This window comes from Phalaenopsis equestris, unplaced genomic scaffold (assembly GCF_001263595.1).
Source record: "Phalaenopsis equestris unplaced genomic scaffold, ASM126359v1 Scaffold000513, whole genome shotgun sequence".
Lineage (NCBI taxonomy): Eukaryota > Viridiplantae > Streptophyta > Magnoliopsida > Asparagales > Orchidaceae > Phalaenopsis > Phalaenopsis equestris.
In genome coordinates this window covers 467,950-483,453 of record NW_018164953.1, presented here as the reverse complement: position 1 = coordinate 483,453, position 15,504 = coordinate 467,950, and the positions used below count along the sequence as shown (strand labels likewise).

General features: G+C 39.3%; 1 protein-coding gene across 5 annotated transcripts in view; it reads right to left on the bottom strand.

Moving 5' to 3' along the window:
* LOC110028503 overlaps positions 1-15,504 on the bottom strand; it is a 152,193-nt gene that overhangs the window by 4,420 nt on the left and 132,269 nt on the right. For 3 of the 5 annotated variants that reach the window (XR_002294429.1, XR_002294428.1, XM_020730376.1), the window contains exons 18-20: positions 9,613-9,695; positions 9,455-9,509; positions 6,011-6,112 (exon numbers count right to left, since the gene is read on the bottom strand). Coding sequence is in view for 1 of the 5 variants with exons in the window: in XM_020730376.1 (XP_020586035.1) it covers positions 6,053-6,112; positions 9,455-9,509; positions 9,613-9,695 (198 nt within the window). In the remaining 4 variants the exon portion in view is untranslated. The other 2 variants (XR_002294431.1, XR_002294430.1) reach the window with 2 other exon arrangements.

Genomic DNA, 15,504 nt, shown 5'->3' with positions numbered 1-15,504 from the left:
TAAGATTACCTTACTCAATTTTCAAGAGAGAATTATTGATGCCCTAACTTGCTCATAAGATCACCATCTTTCACACTCAACTTTATGCTTGTTTGATTTGCCTTCTTCCATTATTGTCATCCCTTGCACGGCTCACTCAACACACACCTGCTAAGTCTCTACTGAAGCAACATGCAATTGATTTGATTTCCTTGAAACATTCATTGTTCGAGCTTGCACATGTGACATCCATTTGGTCTGCGAACCTTTTATATGTAACCGACAAATTCCCCTATTTAATACAAAGATTAAATATGGTTTATTTTAACTTGGTTCCAAGTTCCCTATAGACGCAAGCCCCTATAGTTAATTACATCCCAAGTGAAGGGAGTCACTTGAGAAAACTCTCGATAATAATTAGTGGTTCTAGCCTTCAAGAATTCAAAGTTTAAGTTTTCAAGGTAGGACGTGGGAAAAAATAAATGGGAGTGTCTCAAGTGAGAACAATCCTTTCAAGAGTCCAAAGGAAGTAAGGGGTAGGGGACGTCACAGATTCTGAGGGGAATCCTTAGTGACTTCCCAAACTATTCTACTGTATGACTGTGTTTTAGAGAGGATTTTATTTGAATGTTAAATCCCGTCAATTTTATTAGTTGAGACTTACACTTGCATAATAACTGGTTATGCAAATAACCCGCAGAGGTAAGATGTTTTACGTCGTTCTGGATGACAACCTCGGAACCTAAGGCGAGTTAGAACTTATACTGCTCAGTATAACTGTGCAGGAGCCTAAAAGAGGGAGGAATTACGTCGTGCTAGGCGGGCTACCTCGAAGTCCTATGGGTTGTTTAAACTAGGAAAATTTAGTTGTTGTAGACTCATTTTGCTGTAGTAGAATGACGACCACCTCCACCTGTAGTCCGCTCCAAACTCCTTGCCGTGCTGCCCACGAAGTTGCTCTGAGTTCCTCGTCGAAGTAACAGTCATAAAGTCTAAAGTTCAAACAGTTTTACCAGGCCCGTTTCAATGTCTCAATTTGGTTGTCATTGGGGAGGGTTCAAGTTGATTAGAGTGACACCGATTAGGATCCCATGGTTTCCTCGTTCCGGTATCGCTATTTTCTTTTGAACTTACTTAGTTTAAACGAGTTGTGAAACTCATTTAGACCAGAGAGATCTCGTTAGCAACCGTGGGTTACCTCCTCCGAGGGACTCCCGTAAATTCGAAAGAACGTATTATGTTTTGTTTTTTTTTTTGAAAATGTTGTTTAATTTTGAAAAATCATTTTGTTTTAAAAGTGAGATTATATTCAGTACCTGCATAATGTGTTGGAGCAAGAGTAATTACAATAAATAAACAACAACAAATAAAATGTACTTGCGTACGTGGCATATCTGTTGCTGCTATTTCTGTTCCATGTTTAACTCACAAAACACAATATAATTTGCAGAGAATTTAAATAAATTGCAGAGAAAAGAAGAAAACAGTAGAACAAGTTGTAGTAACAACTAGGAACTCCAAACAGGTGATCCTAAGATTTTCTACAACTACTGACTGCAACTAGCGAGCTAGTACGATGATCCTACGATCTCCTACGGCTTCGGGAAGCAACTAGCAAGTGTGTATGGTGATCCTACGACTCCGAACGAACTAGAAATTTTGAATAACGTCTGTATGAGTTCCTATGAACCCAAACAACAATCGACAACACCTATTCGACTTCCTACGAATCCGAACAGTGGTGAGCAGCAACTAGATGGCTTCCAAACGATGGTGGACAGCTACTAGGTGGCTTCCTACGGACCCAAACGGTGGTGGACAACTACTAGGTGGCTTCTTACGAACCCAAATTGTGGTAGACAACTTCTAGGTGGCTTCCTACGACATCGGACAACGGTTAGGAGCATTGGGTAGCACTCTACAACATTCCTATGACACTGGGCAGCGGCTAGAAGCATTGGACAACACTCTACAGCGTCCCTGCACTCCAAATAGTGGGTTTGGAGCTTTGGACAACACCTTACAGCACTTCTACGATGCCAGGCAGCGACTAGAAGCATTGGACAACTGTTTTACAGCTTCCTACGACACTTGACAGCTACTAGAAGAATTGGACAGCAGCCCTACAATGCTTATAGCACTCCAAATCATTAATTCCAGCACCTCACAACATCTCGCAGCACTCCTACAACACTCACAACACTCCAAGTCATTAATTTCAACACCTCACAGCACTCCTACAACACTTTATAGTGATTGACAGCCTCAAACAACACATATACAACGACATTTAAGCTTCCTACAACACTTTATAGTGATTGGCAGCCTCATAGTGATTGTTATAGTGATTGGCAGCCTCAAACAACACATATACAGTGATTAAGTTGTTCAAGATCGACCAATAAAAACACCTTCAAACAGTGATCAAGTTGTCAAATGGATAAAATTGTGCATCAAACTAATATTTGCATCTTTTTAACCAAGACATAAATTCGGTTAACACGATTCAATGCAAAAAAAAACTATTCGAAGATCTCCAAAAATCAGTCCATATGATTGGGAGAGCTACTAACATAACAAATGTAAGCAGGTAAATAAATTATGAAGTGTTTATAGCATAAATTAAGCTCAACTGTCATGAGATCAAATCTTATAGATGAAAGAATGCATGTGAAAGATTTAAACCAAATTGAATATACATAAACATAACTAATTCAATTCCTCAGAAAGTTTCCTTCCAGCTTTCAACAGATTCAATAGCTTCAATTAAAGATCTATAAAAAAAGTTTTAAGCAAGAAGATCGACCTGAACCGATGAATTTCAAAAATTTCAGGTGGGAGGAGTCCTGTCGAGCGAGAGAGTGCGGGAGAAAACTGGCTTCGGCACAAGGAGTTTTGTCGAAGAGGGAGTCTCTCGAGCGAGGGAGGCGAGCAGGAGCTTTGATTGGGAGACTGAGGCGAGCGAAATTGAGCCGAGGAGCTGGAAACTGGTATCGAATGGAGCTTCTTCTGTGTCCGGAAGGGAAAGGCAAGTAGGTGGGGTTTGGTGCAGAGGAGGAATGAGGAGGAAGGATCTCTCGAGAGCGGGCCTATGAGCGAAGGGATGATCGAATCGAGCAGAGCTGAATGGGGTCTCTGTGCCGAGAAGAGCGAGTATGCGAGATCGAGCAGAGGAAGAGAAGAGCAGGCGAAGGCGTTGAGCGGGAGACGGGATCGAGCAGAGATGGGATCGGGCAGATGCTCTGCGACTTCGATGCGGGAGACGGGATCGAGCGGGAGACGGGAGAGAGCAAACGGGGGTCTTCGGCGCAAGGAGGAGGCGAACAGGGGACTTCGGCGCAGGGAGGAGGCGAGTGGGGAGCTTCCTGATTGCAGCGGAAGCGCAACAAGAACGGGAAAGCTGAGCGAAAGCGAACGGGAGAGAAGAGCTCGGGAGGGCAAAGGAGGAAGACGAGCGGGACAAGAGATTTTCAGTTGAATGAGAGCAGAAAGGCGAGGGTTTTCTGTCAAGCGAAATCGAGCAGAAGCGGGAGGAATAGGCGTTCGGGAAAGGCAAAAAAGGAAGACCAGGCGAGGGCATCGAGTGGGAGAAAGAAATAGGCAGCGGGAGAGTTAGCCGTTACTCGAATCAATTGGGCGGGGAATTAAATAGTTTCCAAATGCATGGGAGGATTAAATGGAAGGTATTAACCTCTGAATTAATTTTAATTAAAACAAAAATTTAAATAATTCGTTTGAATTTTGAAATTTGAATTTCAAATTCAGGTGAGCTGGTGCCTAGTCCGTGTCCAACCCGAATCCAGTTTGAATCGAACCAGAGTCGGACCTGGGTTGAGTCTGGGCCCACGCACCGCTAAATAAATAAAATAAAAATGCATCGATATCCGGGCTAATTGCTCGTGCGCGAAACCATAACGATATGGGTGTCCTTCCTAGCTAAAGTCGACGTCCCGGACACATCTGCGTGTTCCGTTTCGTCATCCGAGGTCGTCCGGACGAGTTTGCCGACAGACGAGTCAATTTAAGCCAAAATTGTGCGAGGTGCGATGCGTGAGCAAAATGCGGCATTATCGAGCGTTCGGGTCGCAAAGGGGTTCCCTTGGGGCTGCTCCTATTAATGTAGAAACTCGACTCGAGTTTCATGTGTCGATCTTAATCAACTCAACGGAATGCCAAGGATTTGGGACCGCCCATGCGAAACTCGAAGGAGTGACGAGGTGGCTCGAATTTTCTAAATGGTGTGGGTTCCGTACTAGTCCTCTAGGAGGGTCAAACAAGAGAAGCTAGACCCTAGGCTCTAAGGGAGAGAAGTGAAGATCTCATCCGAAAATGAGGTCAACAGCACGCTACGCCAATGATTAGTCGCTCTTGCTTGCATGCTGCACCCACCTTGCCTCTCTACCACTCACTTGCTCGAAATTGCTCCACGTGCCGCGTGTGTCACTGTTGCTTTCTTCTCTTTGAGCATACTTTCTCAATTTCACCCTCAGTCTCCTCCCTCCTACATTCTCTGACATTCATTTGATCCTCCTTTCCGCCTCCCTTAAAATGAACCGACTAATGTTGGTTTAGGTGAAACGACAATAATTTGTTCAATTTCCCTCGCTTTATCCTTTTTTTTTTCTTTTTCTCTCCACGCGTTACAATGTAGTAGAGACAAAAACATGAAAAGGAATTCTCTAATTAAGTGAAAATTTCATCAAGTCCTTGGTATTAGTACTTCATCATGGAATCATTCATTCTACTTTCACTAAGCAGAGACGCAAGCATGAAAAGGAGTGCTCTAGAAACCTTTGGCTCCTATAGTACTTTAACTGCTCTTTGGACGCTTGAAATGAAAAAAAATTACAAAAATTTAAATGATTTTTCAAGTGATTAAAAAACTTTTTGATTTGATATCACAAACAAGGGTTTATTTCCGAAGCAAGGAAAAAAAAAGAAGAAAAAAACAAAAAAATTGGACGACCTTGATTTTTTCCTAAATGTTCTTAATGAATAACACTTTTGAAAATTAACTTTATCATCACGGCCTTCTGTTTGACTTTATAGAACTTTCTACATTTGTACATGGCAATTCTATTCTTTTCGAGGCACCTGCAGCTATCATATAAGTTGTATTGATTATTATCATTTTTTAATAAGAATTTTATCACTATACAGTTTTAACAAACTAAATGATCCAGGCTTACCTAGAAGTTTCCATTTTGGTATAAAATGTCCAATTGATAGAACCAAGCCTGGAAATTTCTTCAAATTTATCCTAGTTTAGTGCAAAAATCAATGAAAGTTACAGAAAGCATGTAGTTTCCACAGGATACTAAAATTTCGATACCAAATAAAAAAACAACCAACAAAAATTAAAACTCTAGAGTCCATTTCTATGGGCACTTCAGATTATAAATTTAAATTCTAAGAGAAGATGCTTTTTGGTTCGGCCCTCATTTTTGGGGTTCAATCAATCAGAAGGCCGCACTATTCTCCAACAAATAGATTAAGTTATCAATTAAAGCTAAAACCTTTAAGCTCGTGTCATATAAAAAAAATTTGACCTGCAATATTAACCTGGTTAAATTTAATGTCAAAATCAAATCGCATTTGTATCCAGAGAAATTTAAATATCTAGCACACAATTCTTATGTATATAGATTTCTCACACCAAAATTTTCATATTTATATATATAGCATTTCAATGCTTTAAATTTAAGTATGGACATGTATTTCACTTTTAAAAAGTGATAATAGTGCTATTTTTGATGTGATATCAAAGTTTTGAGTGCTATGTGGGTAAATATGAAAGTTTGGGTGTGAGATATGTAAATACATAAGAATTGTGTGCTATGCATGTAAATGCCCCTTATATCTATTACCATTTTTTAAAACTATAAAGAGTTGTTTCAGCTTCTTAGGCTATAATTTAGGGCTATGAAAATAATTGAAGGTGAAATAGAATGATTAAATGAAATGAGGAATATTAGTTACAAAGTTTCTTTCACCAAAAACTAGAATGTTCGGCAAAAGTGTTCATTAATACCATGAAAGGATATGAATGCAAGTTTTCTCAATCATCTCATCCTCAACGATGCGAGTCAAAATAAGGATGGCGCAGAGCTTCATCAACACTAAAACGATCCTCCTGAAAAGTAACAAGAAACATTTATTTAAAAAGCAATAATTATAATGTAAAGCATTAAATTTGAAAAACATTAGCAAATTCATGGAAGTATTAAGGTAGGAACATGAATAATGTCCACTTTCTACCATGTTTGAAAACATAATTATTTTAACTGAAGTTGTTATTTTGTAAAAAGAAGGATTTATAATCTCACTCAATTTGAAAGTGGGAAAATATGACTCCGAGATAAGTTAACAATAGATATTTGTAATTTAGAGCAAGTAGCTTGATGCAGAGCTTCCACAAGTAGATGCAGAACTTCCAGCACTAACGCGGGACTCCAGCGTTTGAACCCGACCGGTCTATTGAAGGCCGGTCCAGAGGAATCCCGGGCTGAGCGGCCCGAGCGGCCCAAGCGAGACTCCTGATGGGGCGAGCGGCCTCCCGCTCCCCTCTCCTCCTCCCTTCTCTACTTCTTTGTATGGGAAGATTTTAATAGCTATTTATGTATCTTTCTTGCCTCTCCACCCCTTGCTTTTGTGCGGGAGTTTCCATCTTTATTTATTTCCTTTCTTCTTCATGTAAGAGTCTATTTATTTGCTATTTTTAGAGTTTAGAGGAAGCTTTTGCTGTGTTGATTTCAAATTCCTGTGTGAAGTCCTTTTCCCTTTTGTGGGTTGTATTCGAGGAGATTGGTACTCCGGTTGTATCCTCTTCCTCCTTCCCAATAGTCGCCATTCACTCCTAATCCCCTTCCCCAAACTCCGCCGCCCCATCTCCTGCATTCACCTTGCTTTCCAATACTTTCTAGCCACCCCTCCGCCTGCTGTCAGTCCCCTACAACCCTCCATACCTGCTGTCCCTACAATTCTGCATCTTCCCCTCACCGCCATCAACATTCCTTGGCTGCCACCATTGCCAACCATCCCAATCCACCTCGTTGACCTCCACCGCCCTTGGAACACACCTTAGAGGTGTTGCTTGTGTCGTGTATGTCGGTGTTGTTAACTTCTATTACATTGTGTTATAAACTTATTTCTCTATTGATAAAAGTGTGCTATTGTGTTTCTACTATTTTCCTTACTAGTTCCGACATAATAGCCTTTTAAAGAAAATAAGTCTCTTCACAACAAGCGCCAGACAAAGTGCAAGCAAATTATAAGAAGTTAGTCTCTGAAGCTCCCTTCACAATAACTCCATTGTTTAACTGCCTCTCTCATCACCAACAGAAGACCCACAAAAAATAAGCCACATTAGAGAAAATTGGGGCTACTCTTAAAGATGTTTAAAAAATGAAACTTGTCAATTGAAGGCAAACATTCTTTTATTGAATGATGGGTCTTGTAATAATTATAGGATATCATTCAAGGAGCTCCAATGCTTGTGTCCAAATTATTAATGAGATATTGAACATCAAATAAGGAGCCAACCAATCGATATGAAGTCCTTTTATTCCAAGTGAGAAGCTTGAAGAAGAGCATGTTAAACTGCACCAACCTCATTTTTCAAATTTTTAATATTTCTTTTCCTCTACTCTTCGACCAATGGTTTAAAATTATGCAATATGAAGCCCGCTTCAATATTTTATGAAAAATTTGCAATGAGACTTTACCTCACAAAATGTGAAACCTGTCTTAAGGCACAACTTGTCTTATTTATAGTGAGGCATACATAATTACATCTTGGAATTTCCTTAAAATAAAAATAAGTAAGATAACCCTAATAAGCATTCCTTCCTAAAATTATACATAATCGAGGATTTAATTGAAATCGTCACAAACAAAATAATCATTATTTTAAAATCTAATGAATATTTTTATCAATTAATATTGATTAAGCAAGATAAAAATGAGATTTAACATAAGGTGGAATGAGGGAACATGGATATCATTGAGAGTGAGTTGAAGGAGAAAGTAAATCATCATATTGATGATTCTAATGCTCATTAATGATTGAGTATATGCGACTTTGAATTTTTAAATTCTTACCTTAGTGGCTTGTTATGTTTTTATATTGATGGATAATAGTCAGAGTAGAAAATAGACTAATTGAATTGAACTTAGTTTGAATTGTTATGTTATTGTATCTTACTATGATGTTTATTATCAAACTTCCTTTGACTTAAAGATTACAATAGGCCCTTCTCTCGCCAAACATACTATGTCAATGGCTTTCCGATGAAAATGCTAAATGATCTCCCCATTTTGACACTTCCGAGCAACTTTCTATTGCAAATATTTGGTTGGCTATTCCTACGTTTTGTTTACTACAATCAATTAATTTTATAATTGCCGAGATCTATAATTGGCAAACATTTGCAAATAAACGTCGCTATCACCCATCTTTCCAGGCCTTTCGTAACCAGATCCCTAAGGAAATAGATGTTACCACTACTATTCATTTTGAAGTGTTGATTGGCACGTTTCTTGTCCTTACAACCATAAGGTTGAACTTCAAAGCATCCCTCAATATTACTTTTTGGTAAAATAATTAACTACATTCACTTTAATTGCTTCAAGACCCATCCAAATTTAAGAAAATCAAATGTTCAAAATCATAAAGTTCATTCAAGTGGTAATACCACCCCTTCTCATTCAATGATAGATACTACATCAAAAGAGGTTTGTTCTCAAAATCTAAGATCAATTAATCTTCTTGAAGCTACATCAACCATGTCTGCCACTACTATTCCTTCGCTCAAATGTTTCTCTCTCATATTAATAAAGAAACAAAAGCTCATAATTTACTAACTGCTACCGACACTGACGGAAGCATCATGAGTGGTGACACACCGGTGAATAGAAGGTTCATATCCTATTTACTAGATAAGGCTATAAAAAAAATTTTGTCACCCTTTGTTTTCACCAAGTTAGGTAGGCAAATTGAGCTTGTAGTCCAAATTTTACTCCATAAGGTTTTTATTTTACCCTATGTATGCTTTTCTTAAGCAATTCTTATTTTTCATCTTTTATGTACTATCATTTGCTTGTCATAATATTTTGCTTTAAAAACAAATTAGCAAAAGGCTGGTATAGTTTCCAAGCATACGTCCAAGGACAGATTTAGCTTTAGAAATCAGGTTATTGATACAATGCATTATGTGAAGCATCATTTCAGATGTAGTCACTAAACGCTTCTTTGTGAAAGGAAAAAAAAAAAGGAAAAAAGGCAGTAAATCATTTTTTACAGGGTCATCATCACTCACGCCATAAAATGAAAGGTTTATCAAAATTTGTAGGACGTAAATGGTTACTAGCAGCAAGACTTAGTTTCAATAATAGTGTAACATAAAAAGAATGCAGATAAATAAAGAGAAAATACGAGGCCGATTAACTTAGATAATGAAAAAATCAGAGAGCTTACGGGATGCCATACTAAGAGTTGGCGAACTAATCTCAATGCCCAAATATCCGGAAACCTGCATAGCATTAAGAAACACATTTTGTAAAAGCTTATGAAAAAAGTTTAGTTCCATGCATACAAGTGCCCATAATAGAGATAAATAATGAAACAAGACTAACCCAAGTTTAAGAGGATCTCTATTCTTGACTTGATTTGAGAAAGATTCCTCAGAACATTTCCAAGAAGCTGGCCAAACACCACCCTTATTTGCACGCATGAGCAACATTCATCAATACAAGTAACAATGTTCCATAATAAAAAAATAAAAAAAATTAAAAAAAAAAAAATCCCACAAACAATGACTTGTGAACTTTGCCGAGAAGAAGAAACTATGAATATCAATCAATAAAATCAGATGCAAGAACATTATTAAATAGAAAGAAAAGATTAGAAATTACATATTCTACTGCTATATGATAATGGACAGAAGAAGTCATACCATTCACATCCTTTATCCAACAAAATTAGTTTGGCTATAGAGTTAGACTTGGTGCATTTATATGAAAATGACATCGGCAGCGACAACGGGCTCTGCTAGGATTTCGGCTGATGGAGATTCCTGGCAGTGATTTCCTTGTTTTCTCACTTCTTCACAACTTTCTCGACCCGCTCGCTCGCAGACGTCCTTGTCGTCGACGCTTGCTAGCGTCGTCTCTTAATTGATGACGTATCCTGCTTTTCGACGATGTCTGCTGTCGCGGCTCGCGTCCTGCACGATGACACCTCTTTCGCAGCTTCCAGACGACGCAACTTCGCTATCAGACGACGAAATTTCGCATTTCTTTCCAGACGACGTCCTCGTTTGCCGACGCCTCCTTCGCACTTCTCATTTCCAGACGACATCTTCGTTTCCTACCCGACAGACCATCTTGTCGGCGGAGATGGCATCGACTATCCATTCCTATGCCACTGCAGTTGTCGGCGGCCACTCTTGCAATGTTTCACAATCATTTCACGAGGCTCTTGAAGGTGGTGACGATCACACCTTCATTAAAAAAACTGGGAAAAAATGGGAAGTCTGCTCTTATTCTCATAGAGGTTGAAACCAGTACTCTCGCATCTTCGTGGCGTTTTGCTTTAGTAAGAAAATTTCTTTATGGTCACCCAAAACTTAAGATCATTCGAAAAGAACTTGATGCTATGAAGCTGGTAGGCAGTTGAAATATTGATTTACTTAACGATCGACACATACTGATTCAGTTGTCTCACGATGCCGATTACACTCGCATTTTTTTTCGGAAAGTTATCAAGATCAACAACCGTTATATGAAAATTTTGAAGTGGACTATTGATTTTGATCCAAAAGCGGAGTCTCCATCATTTGTTTGGATAAAGTCTCCGAGGTTAAAATTACATCTGTTCAACTTGGAAATCCTCTATTCCTTAGCAACTGCTTACGGTAAGTCTCTCAAGATTAATAGTCCTACGTTTGCTGTCTCCAGACCCTCTGTGGCTCGTGTGTTTGTTGAGAGGGATATCACTCAACCAGCTCCCGATGAGATATAGATTGGAACCACTCACAACGGGTATTGACAAAATGTTGAAATAGAACCACACCCGCCTTATTGCTCTCATTGCAGTATGTTTGACCACAACTCTACTATTTGCTATCGTTTGCATCCTCATCTAAGACTGGATATCGCTAAAGATCAGCCATCTATCATCCCTGTTGAGAAGATGCAACCCGATTCTCTTTCCAACACCGCAATTCCTGACGAAGAATACCATACTATAACTACATATCCAGTGGTGCTTATACCACCCACTGTTATTGAATAAGACTCACTTAAAAGCCAAGACACACGAGAGTGCTCCTTTGATTCAGTAACAGATCAGCCGGTACAACTTATAGTTGCTTCTAATGTTCAACAACTTGCACATCTTCAACATACTTTAGATCAAGATCAGGTGAGCCAATCTTCGGATGAGGAATGACAGTTCTATTCCAGGAGGAAGAAGAAGAATGGAGGTCGACTCTAGCTCGGGAACATATTGGATGACATATTGGTTATTACTGGCAATGACAATCATTTTACCAAATTATTAGTTTGCTCCTTCCCTAGAACTAGAGGCAAAGGCAATACCAAATTGGGTCACTCTCTAGCCACCTGATATTCTGTATTTCGACACTTCTAGCCACCTGATATTTTGTATTTCGACACTTTTAAGCTTTATCTTTAAGTTTCTAATGTACTTTTCTGTATTTTCTAGTTTTGGAACCATTTGTGGTTATTGCGTGGGCAGGGTGTCATGCTTGGGCCCTCCCACACATTCTATATGTATCTTTCTTTCTAGTTAAAATATTAGCCTTTTTGGGCTTTCTAAAAAAAAAAAAGAGTTAAGACTTGGTGTAGATTACACCTAGCTTCTTCTAGATTGGGCCACGTAATACTAGGCATCAATGCTTATCAAAATATACTAACTAGGTGAAATAATATCAAAATGAAACCTAAAATAGGCTTAATACCTTAGGCAGCTAGCTCTGAGTGAGAACAAACAAAAAAGAAGAGGATTCGTAAAGAAGACTTCAGACACATGCGATAGAGTTGACGTGATTTGTTAAATACACTTACAATTTATATATCCCTTATATTAAAAAAATAGACATCCGCGAAGACATTGGACACATAAATTGCATCCTCCTTGCTTGCAGTTTTGCACTTGGCCGAGCTCACACTAGCTTTCTCGTGCATAGTGCTAAACACGGGAGATGTGCTCTCTAAACTACTCTCTCTGTTTCATTCAAATATCTGTAGGGTTGTACAAAATTCCAGCCTTCCGCATATAACACACGAATTACGCACAAATGACATTATTCGTTTCATGCCATTTGTGGTTATTGATTTCCTACAGATAGTGGTATGAAATCGTCTAGCATACCAAAGATTTCACCTTTCCTGGTAGCTTGCTTCAAGCAGGAGGGCTGGAACAGAAGCGGTGAAGGTGGGGGGTTGGAGCAGCAGCGATAGCAAAGGTGGAGGGCAGGTAGCGGCGGCAAAGGTGAAAGCTGGAACGGTAGCGGCAGCAAACGTGAAGGCTGGAACAGTGGGAAAACTGCAGGAAACAGCTGGAACAGAGGGAAACCTGCAGGAAGCAAGCTACCGGCGGCTGTTCTAGGCGGCTACAGCAAGAATGTGCTATGGGGAGTGAAGTGGGAAAGATGGGGAAGGGTAGAGGGAAGGATAATCACGATATTAAGAGCAAAATATAGCTGAAACACTTCATACCAATAGATAAAGCCCAAGACAGGAAATTAAGACACCAGCAGCTATCACGAACAGCACCTGACCAAAAACTAAACCGAGAAAAACAAAATCACAACTATATAACTCAAGGATAACTAGGAGTGGGCTCCCACTAACAAGGAGGCGGTAATCCCACGCAAATGAGGGTTGGTTGGTCGGCCCTCGGGCTACGGTTCTAAACTGGTCCCAGCCAACCTTAATGCCTCCCTTCTGGTCTAGAAGCAGGAGATGCTTGCGGCCTGTCCAGCAGCAACAGACGCCCACATCAGTCTCCCGTGGTTGGTGGTGCTTCGACCTCATCCGTCGAAGATTTCTCTTATATTATGAAATCAGATCAAACATGTTGAAAGCAGCAAAAATGTTGTAATCTCGCGATAAGTCAATGATGTAAGCATTGTCATTCTAAAGCACATCATGATAGAATAAGCATTCAATCTCTTTTAGCACAACTTAAGCTAGAGCTGCATATAACCATAGATTCTCACAAAGTAACTCTCAAGTCATTAAGTAACTTGATTTTTTCACTCCTCTTACTTGATTGGGCGCACCTGATAAACAAAATTATATGGAAGAACTAACACGAGAATGAAATCTTTGGTATGCTAGACGATTCTCAATAGCAACCACTAAGAAGGGACTACTTATTTGAAAGGATCTGGATCCCATTTTAAGATGTTTCCCACAAAACTCCAAAAGCAATTTCCAATACTGTGATTCATCCCCCATGTCCGTTCATCTGTCAGGGGATATACTAATTTCTTCTTTTATAAAAAAAAATATTGGGTGTATTTTTAGATGCTTTATAGATATATTCAAATGAATTATTTTGGATTACTTCCACCACATTTACCAGATTGATTTTATTGGACATACGTAAATTGCGATAATGTGTTATCTTGAGTAAATTTAGATAATTAAGACTCAGTTTGGAGCAGCTGCAGCTTTTTAGCTTCCAGCTACAGCTACGCTGCCCCAGGAAGTTGCTGTGGGGAAGCTGACTGCATGTTTGGGGCATCTATGTTAAAAAAAACTGTGAGACAATTGTTTCTGTAAAAATGATCATTCTGGCCTTGTTTTGTAATATTGTGCGTAACAGAATAGTGATAGACACAAATTTAATACTTTTAAGGCAAAAATTCACTTAAAAACAATACAGAACTACAAATACACACTTCTCTTCATAGTGAGCATCAAGAGTGCAAAAAAAAGTCTAAAATTATTGTGTTAATGCTCGAGCTTACCTACCAGTGGATGTGGAAAGTTGATACTGGCATTCCGTGTTATAAACCTAAAAACTCGACTGTCAGGTGCTCTCCCATCCTAACCGACCATTATAAAAGTGAAACACATGTTAAAGTTGCAAACGACCATGACATTTTGGGTCAGGCTACCGCAACAACCAATGAATGCAATTTTATCATTATTCGACATTCGTGCGTCAATATGTGTTCCATCAATTGCGTTGATGCAATCTTGTGTAAGCGAAAGTTATGTTCAACAAAACATTGCATTGTAAAAAAAAAAACAACTCAACTGCTTTCGAGACATTGCCTTGAAGAAGAGCATATATCACACATCGTGTGATATCTCTGCGGGTGTCCGCTCGAACTTAGGATCTGATGGTTTGATGGCATGTGAGTGAAGACTAACAAGTGCGCTCAATCCAATTGAGAAGTACCTGCTAATTGTCTCGGATGAGTGTTGAAAACGCTCTATTGCCCCTCGCATAGATTCATTCTGAGATAGTATGTACAATGTTATTGCAAACATCTCACGTGAAGTGGTCCTGGATGAACCATGAAGTCCGTGAGCTCCTACAAGTTCCTCAAGAATATCGATAAATACTTCTTGGCTCATTTGAAATACATTACTAAATCTTGTTGGGTGCCCCACTAGCAACTCCCCAACCCATTTATCAACGATATATGAAGATTCATACACAACGATGTACGAGTTGTAGTACTCGTAGATCAAGCATATGACAGTAATCAACATCCCTCTCCGCCTTCTTCTGTGTGCATCTATGTTGATCGACATCTGTCGTCTTCTACTTGCATCCATGAGGGTCGATATCTTTCGGTCTTAACCATATATAGTAATGAGTTACTAAAACGTAAAATTTTGAGTAATACCAAAAGGAAGACGGTTGCATATAATAACGTGAATATAAAAGAGTTCTGAAGTACAACAAAAAATTAAAAGAAAATGCACAATAAATGTTCTTGTTGCATTGAATATCTCAAATATTTGAGCGATCGTGAAAACGTTGGAGATAAGACATTCTGCGCCCTGCTGACATCTTCATAAAGATATCTCTACGGACCGGGTCCTCAATCAATTCTGTTGCAAACAGATACAATGCTTCGTCCTCATAAATTTCGAGTGAATCACTCAGAATTTGTAGCGCCTCCTCTTAGTGGTTGAATAAGAAGCCTGACATTCTGATTTGTAAGAAGATACCAGTTGTGAGAGTTCGTTTCCAAGGAAACCAACACCAATTTTTTTTCTATTGTCATCCCTTGGCCGCTTGGAAGAGAAAGTTGTCTCATATTCATTCTGCTCCGGACTGGGGACATCAGTGGAATCACCTAAAGCTCAAGGGGTTCCAAGATTCATGGTATTGCCAACAAACTCTGCCTCGCTTGGGCAACATGCATAGTTTCTCGTTGTAACCACCCTGCCAAACATGCGGTCGAGCTTTTCCTCCAATTCTGCCTCAATTATGAAAATCTTAAATTACTTCGCTGCAGGAACCACCTACAAATA